Below are 14462 nucleotides of genomic sequence, written 5' to 3' on the forward strand. Positions count from 1 at the left end.
TGTTTGTTTTTGTTTGGTTGGTTGGTTTTGACAGTAGCCATCCTAATAGGGTGTGAGGGCTTGTCTCGTCTTGGTTTTGGTTTGTAATTCCCTCGTCATTAGTGATGCTGAGCACCTTTCCTGGGCTTACTGGCCGTCTTCATATTTTCTTTATAGAAATGTCTATTCAAGTTTTTTGCTTATTTTTGAGTTAATTCTTATTGTTGCCTTATATGCCTTCTTTATGTATTCTGAATATTAACACTTTATCAGATATATGATTGGCAACTATTTTCTCCCATTGTAGGTTTCCTGCTCACCCTGTTGATTGCGCCCTTTGATACAGACAAGTACAGCTTCGCAGAGACTCATACTGTGTGAAGTTGGCTGAGAAATAAATCAAATGTTTCTAAACAGAAGGGCAATCAAGCAAAATGCAGCCAGACCAGAGAACGCTGGGACAGAAGTTTAAGAGCAAGTGGGGCTGCCCTTGGCTCTGTCCTTGGCGCTCAGTTCCAAAGCCTGATGATGCCTCAAAGAGAGGAATTAGGATCTTTTACATGAAAAATTTATAAAACCCACTGTTCTGATTGTTGGGTATCAGGGTGATTGGAAAGAGTCCTAAAAATATTCAGATACAATACGTTCGTTACCATGATCGACGGCCAGAACCAAAGTGACAAGAGGGACAGAGTATGAGGACGAGAATCACACACTTAAACAGTGAAGCTTTAAGCCCTGTGAGGCTACCACATAAAGCCCAGCTTCCCTTTCCTTTGTGTCAACCACAATGTGAACCTGGAGGAAATCAGCAGGCTCACTTTTCATTGTGATGTTATCACAGGGGCCTCCATAAATGTCACACTTGGACAACAGCTAAAAATACACGAGAATCGAATCTTCAAATAAGCTTGCTTCTGTGGATGGAAGTGTTGGGGAGGAAAGGACCCGTAACAAAATGTGGGTGTAAAACCATGAAAATAGCTCCCACTTCCTTTCTCTGCAAACTCTCTGTGTCCTCCGCCCTGTGATCTCCACCCAAGGAAGTTCGTCTGTGGCACCGACTGTTTTCCTAGGCTCGGCAACGGGATGGGACGCTCCGGGTTCACATGGATGTTTGTTTTGATGAAGGAATAAGACTTCCTCTGAACACAATGCAGATCTGCATCTTTGCCTCCTCGTGGGGAAGAAGGAAACGTCCCAAATAAGCAATCTCGCAGCATTTCCACTTCCCCCAACATTTAAAAAAAAAAAAAAAAGAAAAGAAAAAAGAAAAAAACCTGTTCTGCATCATTATACATTTTGTATTCACTTTTCCATTTTTAGGATCTAAACAAAACTTAGACGTGGCTGTTTCTTTCAAGAGGAATGTGTGCAAATGTATTCTTTAATGTTGTACTACTTTTGATGATTTGCTAACCAGGAAGATGTTCTTTATATCTGGAACATTTGTTTCTTTGTTTGTTTTAAAGACCTTATTTATTTATTTGGAGAGAGAGCATGAGGTGGGGGAGTGACAGAGGAGAAGGGTTCCTGCTGAGCAGGGAGCCCGACGCAGGACTCGATTCTGGGACTCCAGGATCATGACCTGAGGTGAAGGCAGTTGCTTAACCAACCGACTGAGCCACCCAGGCATCCCTATCTGCAACATTTGAAGATTCAATAACAGAATTACGTTTTCAAGTGTTGCCTCAAAAGCAGACTGAGTTAGACTGGGTCTGAAAGAGACTTACACGGTCCCACTTGTTTTATCCTTTCTTCCTGTCAAGACTCCTCACAGGAGTCTTCCACTCCTGAAGCCCTATTACACACTGGATAAGCAGATAAACAGATTTTTGCAAACTGGATAGAGCTACAAAAATAACAACAAAAAAATATAAAAGGGTTCCAGAGTAGTCCAGCTTCTGCATTTTTGGCTTGGGCAACCCAAATGACATCCAATCCCCTGACTTGGTAACCCCGCCCGGAGAACAGCAGGTTGGCATTCCTCAGGACAAGTCTGCAAGGTTTGCTCCATTTCCCGGACAAAGGGCACATACGGAGGTGAATGGATTCTGTCCTGACTCTGCCAGATGTTCTCACTGTAGGGTCACCTCCACGAGAAGTGGGACAGGCTGTCTAGAAACAGCTCCACGGACTTGGGAGCATGGAGAATTAGCTCTGTGGGATGATCAGGGGATCTGCGGTGCAGAATGTGGGGGGGTATGTTCTTCTTCCAAGAAGATTTTTAGAATTTTTTTTTTTTTTAAGATTTATTTAGTTTAGACAGAGAGAGAGAGAGAGAGCACCGTGCACATGGGGAGGGTCAGAGGGAGAGTGAGACTTTAGCGGACTCTGTGCTGAGCACGGAGCTGGACCCAGGACTCGTCTCATGACCCTGAGATCATGACCTGACTTAAACCAAGAGTCAGAGGCTTAACTGACTGTGCCCCCTAGGGGCCCCTAGAATTGTTCTTAATCTGGGGGTTTTTGCTCTCCCCTAGCAAACACTTACCTTCTCAGTCAATGGTAAGTAAATGAGCATGACCCCCCCCCCCCCACCCTGGCCTGGAGCCATTTCAAACCTTCTACCCACTTGAGAATCTACATCACAAGAGAGGAAGGTAGCTAGTGCAGTGGTAATGAAACACCAGGACCTGCTATCACAGGAGCCCCAGGGCATCTCCTGCTGTGGGGGGAGCTGGGGGGGGAGCGCGGGGGTGGGGGGAGCTGGGGTTCTAGCCCACTTCTCCCACTCAAACACAATGGCACCCGATGGCCCCACATTTCCCTCTGATCCTATTCCGCACCCACATGGGAGAACTTCCTGCCAGAGAGATGTCTCCACAGGCCAACTTTTGCCACTTACTGGTGTGGCCCTGGGACCGTTCTTCACCGTGGCAGACCCTGTGTCCTCGCTGGCACCCTGCAGGCAGGACTAGTGTTTACTTCATGCAGGTATCACACAGGTGTGAGGTTGAATGAGATGCTGACCTTTGTGAGGTCTTAGCAGAGTGGCTGAACACAACAAGGACTGAGCCATTGCTGGGTCACTGTAATTGTCTTCATGCTGACCTTGGGACCAGCTGGCTGAGGGCCGGATGACCTGGAAATCCTTCTGCAGCTGAGTGTACTACTGCATGTGGTCGGCGTGGCACAATGGCCTTCAGCGCCCACAGAGCTAACAGTTGAAACACTACCTGCCGGGACGGATTGTCTTTCTAGGCTAGGACTGTATCCACAATGGGCATGCCACCTGTTGGGAAGGAATCTAGAAGTGACACTTTCACCCAGCCTTGTCTCTGGCCCCTGGCATGGGAATCAGCCGGTAATCATGAAAAGTAAAGTTGCAAGGAAGTATTTCCTATAGATTGGACGCCTATGCCATAATCTACCTGGACAAGGGCCATTCTCTGGTGTTGGGGACATAAGGCGTCTGCTCCAATTAGATACTAAGAGTCTTTAAAGCACCAAATCTTACTTGCTCTCAAATTCCTTATGGCCAAGAAAACTTGTATAAACAGAAACCCAGCTTCCTTTTGTTATGGACTAAATTCTGCAAACCTGACCACCTCCCCAAATTTGTACCTTGAAATCCTAATCCCTGTACCTCAGAATGTGACTGTGTTTGGAGAGAGGGTCTTTAAAGAGGTGATTAAATCAAAACAAGGTCATTAGGGCGATTCCCACATTCCTTGTAGAAGAGAGACAGACCCGTGCTTGTGTGCCAGGAAGACCATGCGAGCACGTGGGACAGAGACGACCATCTCTAAGCCTTGAGAGGCCTCAGGAACTACTACAAGTTCCACAAAGGCTTTCCTCAGACGCGGCCTTGTGCAAGTCAGTCACACTCGGCATGCTCGTGCCCTACGAAGAGGAGCCCACAGTCCCTATAAAAGCGGCTAAGACAGCGTAAGGTGACATGGCTTTGCCTTGCTAGGCGAGCACGTGAGTGCCACGTAGTGCCTCCCCACATCGTCACGCCAGCACCTCAGCTCTGCCTCACAGAAGACTCTTTTCTATATTCCATGAAGACAAGCATTTCTAGAATAGCGGCCCACGTACTGGCACCGTCCTGTCCTCTGGATGTAGCTTCTGCTCACGACAGGAAGTCATCACGTCCCGGTGAGACTTTATATTCCTCTGCTTAAGTATCCTCATTTCTGCTATTTCTAGACTCTCCAGTTTCTAGAATGTTCTCTGCCTGGCATATTTTTATTTTTTTCCTCTCAAAATGTGATATTGAGACACTGTCCCTCCAAGGAACAAGTCTTGTGGGACCAGAGCCCCCTCTCCCCCCAGCAGCACACTACTGTAAACCCTTCCCAGACTTAACTGACTGCCGGCTCCTCCAAAACGCCTGTGCCTTTTCCTCAGCTGCAACCATTCTTGCACCGGAAATCTAGGGGCGCCAGGGTCAGCCTTGGATTGGAGCCCATGGAGCAGCCTCGATGGAACGTGGGTGTGGAGTTACGCTTGTTCAGAGCCTACAATACGGGGGACAGGGGAGTGACGGAGCTAGGGGCTGTTAGAGACCCTGACGCCCCCTCAGCCCTGAATGTCACCTCACTGAGGATCACTCTGGGTCCTGGCAGGCCTCCTGCCCAGCTGCCCCCAGCACCTGAGCCTCCGGCAGATATGCACACCATACGAACCATCGAGCTCAAGGCCCGAGGTGTGTGTGTCGCCGGAGGTCTTCCAGGTAGACAACGGTCCATTTATCATGGCTGAAGAGAAGCCACGCTGCTCGCAGCCCTTCTGTTATCCGGCCCACACTCATCTGTTTATGAAACACTCAGTGATGGGAGGCTGCACGCCAGGCATTGTGCGTGGGGCTGGGACGTACTGGGAACAGGTCATTGTCCCTGGTCGGGATTCAGCCAAGTGGATGGACAAGTCTACACTGCATGCTCAAGGCCGTGGGGACAGGGGTGGGCACTGAGGCTCTGCAGAGGGGCACCTTACTGACCTCTGCTGAGAGACCCTCTGAGGAGAGCGCAGGGTGGTAGGCCACTACAAAGTGACTGAACTGGAAAATCCCAAATGCTGTAAAATGTCCTACAAGTCACAGTGTCTGGGGGATCGCTGATCATGCCCGCAGACAGGGACAGGGTCGTGGAGAGGGGAATGCTCCCCCTCCCCACCAGCCCATCAGACAGCCGCCTCCAACCCAAATGCACGGGACAACGTGCCTGGGAGAAGAAGTCGGTTGTTATCCTGAGAGAAACCACAGCAGCAGGGAACAAACACATCACAGGGGTTTTGCACTCTGCTGAGGGGAAGAGGAAGCCAGGAAAATGCTTTTTTTTTCTATAGGAAGTCACTGGTTGCACCTGCTTTGGGCAAAAAGCGGGGGAGGGGACCTTCTGGGTGGAGGAGTGCTCTGCCTTTTGTTGACGAAGTCTCAGTTTTATAAAGAAAGAAACACTCACGACAGGCCCAGAAACAAACACACAGAAAAAGCCAAAGGCCTCAACCTCCCTTCCTGCCTGCCCAAGGACAGGGCAGGGCCGGTGGGAGGAGGACAGGGACAAAGGGGCTTTCCTGCTGGGTGACCGAGTGGTGGAAGGGGCCATCTGCAGCCACTCCACCCCCTGGGGGAGAGACGCTCTGCTGAGTTACCAACTTGCAGCTCCAAGACACAAAGGGCTAAGCCCTAGCCTCCTCCTGACCTTCAGAGGAGGGCCGGGCACCGCCACACGGGAAGGAAATGGAAACACGGCGCTCCCACGGTATTCCAGAACATTAAAGTGAGCTGCTCAGTCAATAGCAGGGAGGTGGAAAGCCCCCCGTCACCCCTGAGAGGAAGCCTGGCAGCTGCCCTGGGATTGTAAGGACGTCTGTTCAAACCCTGGGACGAGTCCCTGAGACGCAGGGCTCCCCACCTGGATGCCGGCTTTGCCTCCTCACCAAGGCCTGTGTGTCGCTGACAAAGTCACAGACAGCACGTGGCCGCCCGAGGTACATTGACCTCCACAGGTCTGCCTCTGCAGGTTGGGGCACAGCCCCCCCCGCTTTAGAAGGGTCCCCATGCACAGTGGAGGATGCCCATTGGGTCTGAGCCCTTGGCTGTGCCGTCTCTGACCTGCAGTGGGCCTGGCCTGACTCAGTTTCCTCACCTCGGCTGAAGAAGGGCCGTCACAATGAGCAAACTCTCCAGGGGGGCTGTGCAGGTGAGGCCAACAATTCACGCAGCCTTACAGACGGAGGAAGAGAGCCACACACACGGAGAGATACACGCGTGTCTGGGCATGGGTTATTTTCGAAGAAAACCAGAGGCACACAGAAAGAAGGTGGGGAGGGGGTAAGGAGAGAGAAGGGAGAGCTTCCCTCTCTGCTGCTTCCCTTGGCAGCCTTCCATTCCATCTCCAGACTGCGGGAGGCTCCTGTACCCACTTAACAGATGAGAAACGTACTACGGGGCAGGGTCACGCCCACAGCTCCTTCCCTCCCCTGGGCTGCAGGTGCCCCATTCCGCTCGTCCTCATGGAACACAGGTGAGCAGGGGTGTGTGTGTGTGTGTGTCCTGTTGAACGGATGACCGTTCCCGGGAGTCCCTGTCCCCGCAGCAGCCCTGGCCCACAGAGGCTCCTCCAAGCCCATTTCCACACACAGTTCCCACACCTCTGCCCGTCTACACCAGAGGGTCATTTCCAGCTCCGGCATCAGGCAGAAGCTTGCACCTGTTGGGTTCATACATAGTCTCTTCCTGTAGTGACAAGCAAATAGTACGGGTTCTGGCCCGATCTGTCGCCATTTCTAAGTAGGCTCTGTGAGCAGGGCAACTCATTACCCTTTGCATTCTATTTTGAAATCAGTGGTTTTGACTTAGAGAGGACCCGTCTTCACATGCCTGATAAATAATTATGTATGCACAAAATGAGTTAATGCACATGTTCACCAATGTGGTGACACTGTGTTAGACCCTGAGACATGCCAGTGAGTCCAGAGGCATGTCCCCTGCCTCTGGGCTTCCGTGTCAGAACTGGAAGAGAAACAGGACAGAACGGGAGACGGCACAGACTGGGACCAGAGGGTGGACGGTCGAGGAGGCCTTGTTGGAGATACGACCTCTATGCAGGGTGTGCGTGAGGGAAGAACGTGACAGAGGCCCCAGGAACAGGACAAGCTAAAGGTCTTTCTGGGCAGGGGGTGAGGGCACCAGCAGAGGAGCTGGACCCAGAGTGTGGAGGCCGGCAGGGCGAGGTAAGAAGTGGGGTTATTCCCCAGTGTATGCAAAGGGGAGATGGGCCCCCGCTTCTGGTGTGGCAAGTGTTGCCCTAGTAGTGTCTGCAGTCAGAGGGGCAGAGGCAGAAGCGGGGACCACTGCAGTGGGGGGTCGTCCCAGGGGAGCAGGAGAGCCTGGACCAGGGCAGTAAGGTGGGTGAAGGCAGGGGTGGCTGGCTGCGGGATCAGGCCTCCTGACTGGGGCGTGACAGAGAGAAGTGAGTCTGTAGACCTGTCCTCATGTCACACAGGCGTCAGTCCAGGTGGGGCCTCTTCCCCTCTTGGGTCCCGGCACGTGGGCAGATTGAAGGGACCACTCTTCTCTCACGCCGACCTTCAAATCCTGCCTGGTCAGTGCATTGCTCTGGGAAGCCAAATGCTCCAGCAGCTCCTGTGAGCGCTGCCCACACGCAGAGGTCATCAAAGGTCTTTGATTACTATGAAGAATAATTTTTTTAAAAATATTTATTTATTTATTTGAGAGAGAGAGAGAGAGAGATTGCCCACGAGCAGGGGGAGTGGGAGAGAGAGAAGCTGACTCCCCACTGAGCAGGGAGCCCAACGTGGGACTTGATCCCATGACCTGAGGCGAGGGCAGACACTTAACCCACTGAGCCACCCAGGTGTCCCTGAAAAGTAACTGAGGAATAATTTTTTAAAAGCCTCTAAGCAGGGGCGCCTGGGTGGCTCAGTGGGTTAAGCCGCTGCCTTCGGCTCAGGTCATGATCTCAGGGTCCTGGGATCGAGTCCCGCATGGGGCTCTCTGCTCGGCAGGGAGCCTGCTTCCCCCTCTCTCTCTCTCTCTGCCTGCCTCTCTGCCTACTTGTAATCTCTCTGTCAAATAAATAAATAAAATCTTTAAAAAAAAAAAAAAGTCTGTAAGCATCATCTGCTTTTCCAGAAACAAATTAACCACCACCGTGAGGCAGGACAGAGAGAACTCAAAGAAGCCTTCACCCCAGGAGGACCTTGGACATGGCTCCACAGAAACAGGGATCCCATTCACCCTGACATCCTCAATTTCAGAGGCAACGACATCGGTCCTAACAGTAGAGAGGAGAGCGCATCTGACTTCACCCTGGTCTGGGGTTGATCCGTGGCGGCCTTCTCTCTGCTGTGCACAGAACGTGGTCAGGAACGTGCCAGAATGAGGCGATACACTGTCACAGAAACCGTCAAATGCACACTTTAGCTCTGGATGAAATGTTTCATTGAGGGTGTGCTCAGCAAGGTTTTACGATTTCTCGTAATAATCTAATCACCTGATTCTCATGATGTTTCCAGAAATGGAACCTCATGCGGGAACACTTTTGCCTAATTTCTAACATGTGCAGATTACCCTATTTACACAGTACAAAAGGCTGTGAGTTTCTGTGTACATCGCACCGAGATACTCAAGGAGTGAGTATCAATTCTTGCTCGTAAGTGAAGGGTTTGCAAATCGCAGCTGTTCAACCCAGTTATCAAATACACAAGCGATGTTTCATGGACAACATACCGGTAACTGGTCATAGCACCAAGCTCCCCCATCTCTCATGTTAATGGTCAGTACCACCAGCTCTTTTCGTCCCAGGGCAACAAACCTGAGCTCATGCACAAGTGCGCTTGTCACGTCGGAAGTTTATGGCGCTGAACGCTTTCTGCGATGAACGCAATAATTCAAGTTCTATGGGACAACAGAAGGCCTGGATAGCTAGAATACTTTTACTTACAATAAAAAAGGATTTATAGTTGTTACAGGCACAACAGCAGGCATAGAAGAACCATGTGCCGACTGAAAAAATAATGAAGAGCTGTTTATTCTACATTGGTGGAAAATGATAACTCATGTTAGACAGCACAGCATTTTCTAGTAAAAGTCCCACACATTATTTTTTAATCGACTGACAGAGAGAACAGCGAAAAAAGCCGCTCTGTAGCCAGCAAAGTGTTGCACAGAGGCAGAAGTGAGCAAGTGTGATGTACGGGATTGCTTTGATCCTGAACAGGTAAACTGAGTCACCTAATGGATTACTGGCCAGGATTCTACTCCTGTTCTTCTCAGAGAGAGGGCCCCAAAGGCTTAAAGGGATGAGCAACCATGTCCCAATACTCTCTGACCGTGTGGACTAGTAAACTGGATGTTCAGTCTGTGACTGACAGCAAAAATGCCACAAGGTGGGTGGGGCACCATTTAACAGGTTGAACCTGCCCCAGGGGCATGGCAACTTTCTGCACTGCCTTTGATGTTCGCAGCAGGGCAGAGTTTAATTTTTAGGTTTAGTCCCCCACTTGGCTCAAGCAGGAGTCTGGCCCGGCCATACAGGCTTCTCCCTGCACCGCCCAGCCCTCCCTGCCTCAGGCTTCCGGATCCCCCGATACCTGGCTCTCACTCCACCTGTTTGTGTGGTCTGCACACCTCAGGGATGGAGGAGTGGGAGAGGAGGGACTCACCAAAGACTATAAGGAGTGACAGAGCTGGGATCAGGACCCAGGAAGCCGCTCCAGACCCTCTGCTCTGCCCTCTACATCATGAACCTGGGAAGGCTGCTTTAGTGTTCCCATTCTGCAGAAGAGGAAAACAGAGGACCAGAAAGTGACTGGAGATGGGCCAGTGTGGGCGCCTGTGTCTGCAGCCCCACTCATAATCTGAGATCCATGCTGATCCATAGCCCGAGGGGTCGTGAGCAAGGGACAGGAAGACAAGTCTCCTTGGGGACAGCTGCATACAAAAGGGGTCAGGCCCACACACAGGAACAGTAAGCAAGGACTGTGCCCTTGGCTGGGGCCAGGGACAAGGAGCGAGGTCGTCTCAGCACAGAGCGGGGTGAGGACATTGTGGAATCTCAAAGACAAAAAGAAGAAAAACCCCGTCTGGAAGGGAAAATCCCTCTGTCCCTCTCCTGAGCACTCCTGGGGTCCCAGCACGAAGAAGCAAGAGCTATTTATCCATCTTAACATCCAGCATCAGGCCCCAGCTAACACCGTGGCAACCTGCACTCAAATACTATTTCATAGCTCGGATTCATTCATTTCCAGGTAACTTTGCTTCTGGAGACTCTCTCCAGATCTGTTCAGAATATTTACACCCTGTGGCCCTCTCCACACTGGTTAGTCCCGAGTCTCTGTGGGCGGATCAGGGCGAGGCGGTGGGTGGCACGGCGGTTCTCAAAGCGGGGTTTGCCTGGGAACTTGCTGGAACGCCCGTTCTCAGGCCCTGCCCCAGACCTCCTGAATCAGAAACTCTCAGGGCGGAGCCAAGTCAAGTGGGTTTTAACAAGCCCTTCGGGGGTGATTCTGATGCTCACTTAAGTCTGAAAAATACTGACTTAGCATATGGTGCCCTCACATATATATCATCCCTGTCTGAAAGTTCCTCTTGATTAAAACTACATTCAAGGTACCAGGGGAGAGGAAAACAGCCTGGCCCAGACAGCGCTTCTCCTCTGGAAAGATAACGTGTCTCTTCACCTGTCTTGTCAATTTCTCTGCTAACAGGCCTGCATGAGAACACTGTTAATTTCTTCCATTGGCTCCAACACCTCTGGGAAACACTCTTTGAAATGTAGGTTCAGAAATTACAAATACCAATGACCATGCCGTGATTATCATCGGGTAACAAACAGGCATGCAAAGACTGCGTTTTTGAGAATGTTTCCCAAGAGCCGGGATAAGCTGAAACTGCTCCCCCTCTAAGACCTGAATACAGAAAAACTGAATTTTTCAGACCAGATGATAAGAAAAAATCTTCTAAAGTTAAGAAAATCAACGCATGTTCCTTTTCCAAAACTAGTCATGTCCTTGAAAAAATAAGCCCTTCCTTTTCATTCAGGATATTGGTGTTAGCAACAGTTGCATATAAATAAGGCTTTCCAAACAAACATCTTATCTTTATATGGAAGGAAGTTCATGAAGAAGGAATTGACGTTTTTCCCCAACAATGACAACAACACATTTTTGGGTTCCTTTCCCAGAAATTAGTAAATAACAAAATACCTTTCATTTAAAAAGGGAAAAAAATGGTCCTAGCAAATGCTCAAATTTAATCCATATGCCACTCATATGCTTTAAAAAGGAGAGGATTTCTGGGAGCCAATTTCTCCACTCATTCGGTGCCAAATAAAACAGATTTCAGTAAAAAGCTGTTACTGCCTCGCAGGGAACTGTTCATTATTCAGTGTATAGAGAACTATTTATTTTTCATTCAGAATTCCTGATTCTCTACCTACTATACATTCTCCCACTCCAGCAGACTTTATCCACTCTGGAGAAGCACGTTAAAATCTAAAAAACACAACAGCTCTGGATGGAAGACTGTTTTACAAAGGCTGGTCGGGCTTCACATGTACACACGCTAACATTAGGGAAACGCAATTCTCATTGAAAACAAACAAACAAACAAACATAAGGAACCATGATCCTGGAATTTGTGATTTTCACTGCGAAAGAAACATCCCTCCCAATCCAAAGCAAAAAGACGTCCCCACAGGGGACTGGATGAAAAGTGCTAAATGCTGGAAACATGGTCTGCGGGTTACGAAAAAGTTCAGACTCTAAACCCCGGCAAAACAGGGAGGCCTGCAGTACACACACCCCCCGGAGGTCACTGTGCTGGCTTGTCACCCTTTAACCATGCAAGCGTACCACCAAATGAGGGCCTAGTTGTGCCTAAAGTTCTTCGCATCAAGAGACAGCTAAGACATCATGGAGACCTCAGAACAACCTCATGGCATTAGAAAATGCTTAAGAAACACAAAAATCAGGGGTGCCTGGGTGGCTCAGTGGGTTAAAGCCTCTGCCTTCGGCTTAGGTCATGGTCTCAGGGTCCTGGGATCGAGCCCCACATCGGGCTCTCTGCTCCGCAGGGCGCCTGCTTCCTCCTCTCTCTCTGCCTGCCTCTCTGCCTAGTTGTGATTTCTCTCTGTCAAATAAATAAAATATTAAAAAAAAAAGAAACACAAAAATCAAAATACTTTCTTCTAAAATACATTGTGTTGCAGGCCTTCCCAACAGATCCGCAGGGCACGGCTGGAGAAGGTCTGTAGGTGGGAAAGGGGCCAGGGCAGGGGGGTTTCTGGGAATAAAGATCACCCCTGGAAGGAAAGGGGAAGATTTGTTAACATTTACGAAGACGGATGGACAGAGGCACCTCGGTGGCCTGGATGATTAAGCGTCTGACTTGGTTTTGACTCAGGTCATGACTTCAGGGTCATGAGATCGAGCCCAGCATGGAGTTCTGCGCTCAGCATGGAGTCAGCTTGGGACTCTCTCTCCCTCTCCCCCTGCCCTTCTCCCTGCTTGCGTGCTCTCTCTCTCCCTCTAAAATAAATAAGTCAGTCTTAAACAAAACAAGACTGATGGACAGGCCGACAACCAGGATGAAAAGGAAATGGAGTGAGAAGTCTGTGGCTCCAGAGAGCCCCTCGGGTAACTTCTAAGCATGACTCTGGGCCAAGCCTCCCACCTGGGAGGTAAAGACTTCATTCCCAGCTTATTTTAAGAGAAGCTATTGTAAGAACGAGTAAAGAGGGCTCCAGCCAGGACTAGCAGGGAGGTGAAGCATTCAGCTCATATGACGCAGGGACACATCGAGGGACACCGAGGCAGAAGGAGAGGACATTAAGCCCCTGTGTGAGAATAAATGCGGAGTCTAGAATGTTCCTGTTTGAGGTGTGGTGTCCCCTCCCCCTACCCCCAGCCTCTGCCAGGAACCTGGGGTGCCCGTCACTGGGAAACTTCGCAGCTTCATGAGGAATAATGCATCCTTACCTACTCTGTAGGTTGACCCCGTGTCTCGGCATACGTACGGAGCAGCCTGCTGGGGGCACTCATCTCCAGGATTCAAAAGCCTGCGCCCATCCTGGCCACCCCGGGGACTGGTCCTGCCACTGCCCACCCCAATGAGGAAGGATGCTGGAGAACACACAGTGTACTTCCCAGGTCGACCATGTCCCACTCCGAGCCACCAGAAGAGGAGCCATGGTCAAGGAGCTGCCTGGCCCCCGAGGCGCAAGGTTTGGGGACTTCCAATAGTGCTCTACGGTGGCACAGACACATGCCAGGAGGGAAGGCCAGTCGAGACCCCAGATCCTGGGAATAAAAGCTCTTTCCCGTCCACATGTGATGACGACTCCCTGAAAAGGGATTAAGTTGCTCTAAGATAAATTTAACGCGCACGGCTTCATGCACAGCATCTCCACAAGTGTCCTAGCCACAGAGAGTGACTCCTCCCTGCTGTCCCGTGAGTCTGCCTTGCCCCTTCCCCATACACTCTCCAGATTCTCGCAGTGCCCGACCCACGCAATTTTCTCACGAAGCGATCCTGACGATGCCCCAGACTCCAACGCTGAAGAGAGAACAGACGCCAGTCGGCAAGCACGAGCCTCTCGTGACTAAAAGCACAAAAGCTTTCCCACCTTCCGCGGCTGAAGTAACTCGGCGTCTCACCTTGACTTTGACAGGAAGCTTTGCTATTCGCCCCAACGCGCTCCCTGCTAAAGCCCCCCACTCGAAGGATCGTAGGGCACGCAGGAAACTTCTAGAGAGAATCACGTGTACCTCTAGAGGATGCGCTGGTACTGAGAGCCGCCCTCTGCCTACCTTTTCCGAGACCTTGTCCTGCGCTGGTGGCCCCATGCCTGGCAGGGTCGGGGGAGGGGGCGCCCGCCGCTTCTTCAGGTCCGATCTCACTGACACCCCTGAGATGTTGCTGAGCGAGAGGGATGGGCCCAACCTGACGGAGCGGGAGTTCACCGACGGGGAGTTGGGCGTCGTCAGGCAGCCCTGTAAGGAGAGAAACAGACAGAAGAGCTCATCAGTGCAAGGTGACTTCTCTGGGGGCCAACGCTCCAGCCTGAACCCAACTGCCGAACCACCCCTCCAAGCCTCTAATATTGCCACCAATGGGCTCCAGTGGTCTGTGTTCTCACTTCCCCTCACAGCTGAAGCCGCTGCTGCAAGGTTTATTTTCATCGCCATGAAGGGAATGGTGGATCCTTGCCACCTCTAAGCACACGTACCAGCTGGAACGGGTTACCACTCCTGACCAAAGTACAGGTATGAACGTGCCTCCTTGAAACCTCAGCCCGTCATGGGAACAAGGTCTTAGGTGCTGAACAGCAGAAGGGAGAGTCAAGAGGAACATGGGTCCTGGAGAAGAAACTGTCTTTAGGGGTTCTGATGATGCTGACCGCACCTCTGGCCACTCAGTGACCTCTCTCGCTGCCACCTGTTCTGGGGTCCTTGGGGACAGACACACACACCTTAGAAGCACCCGCCGAAGGAGCTCATGGGGGGAG

At 50.9% G+C, this 14462-nt stretch overlaps 1 protein-coding gene across 7 annotated transcripts in view; it reads right to left on the bottom strand.

The window, feature by feature from the left end:
- The window catches only part of COBL (cordon-bleu WH2 repeat protein), a 260852-nt gene that overhangs the window by 99633 nt on the left and 146757 nt on the right, over nucleotides 1-14462 (bottom strand). For all 7 annotated transcript variants that reach the window (XM_046020837.1, XM_046020832.1, XM_046020833.1 and 4 more), the window contains exon 7: nucleotides 13765-13947. In XM_046020837.1, coding sequence (XP_045876793.1) covers nucleotides 13765-13947 — 183 coding nt within the window. The remainder of the gene's footprint in view (nucleotides 1-13764; nucleotides 13948-14462) is intronic.

This window comes from Meles meles, chromosome 10, assembly GCF_922984935.1.
Source record: "Meles meles chromosome 10, mMelMel3.1 paternal haplotype, whole genome shotgun sequence".
In the NCBI taxonomy this organism is placed as follows: Eukaryota; Metazoa; Chordata; class Mammalia; order Carnivora; family Mustelidae; genus Meles; species Meles meles.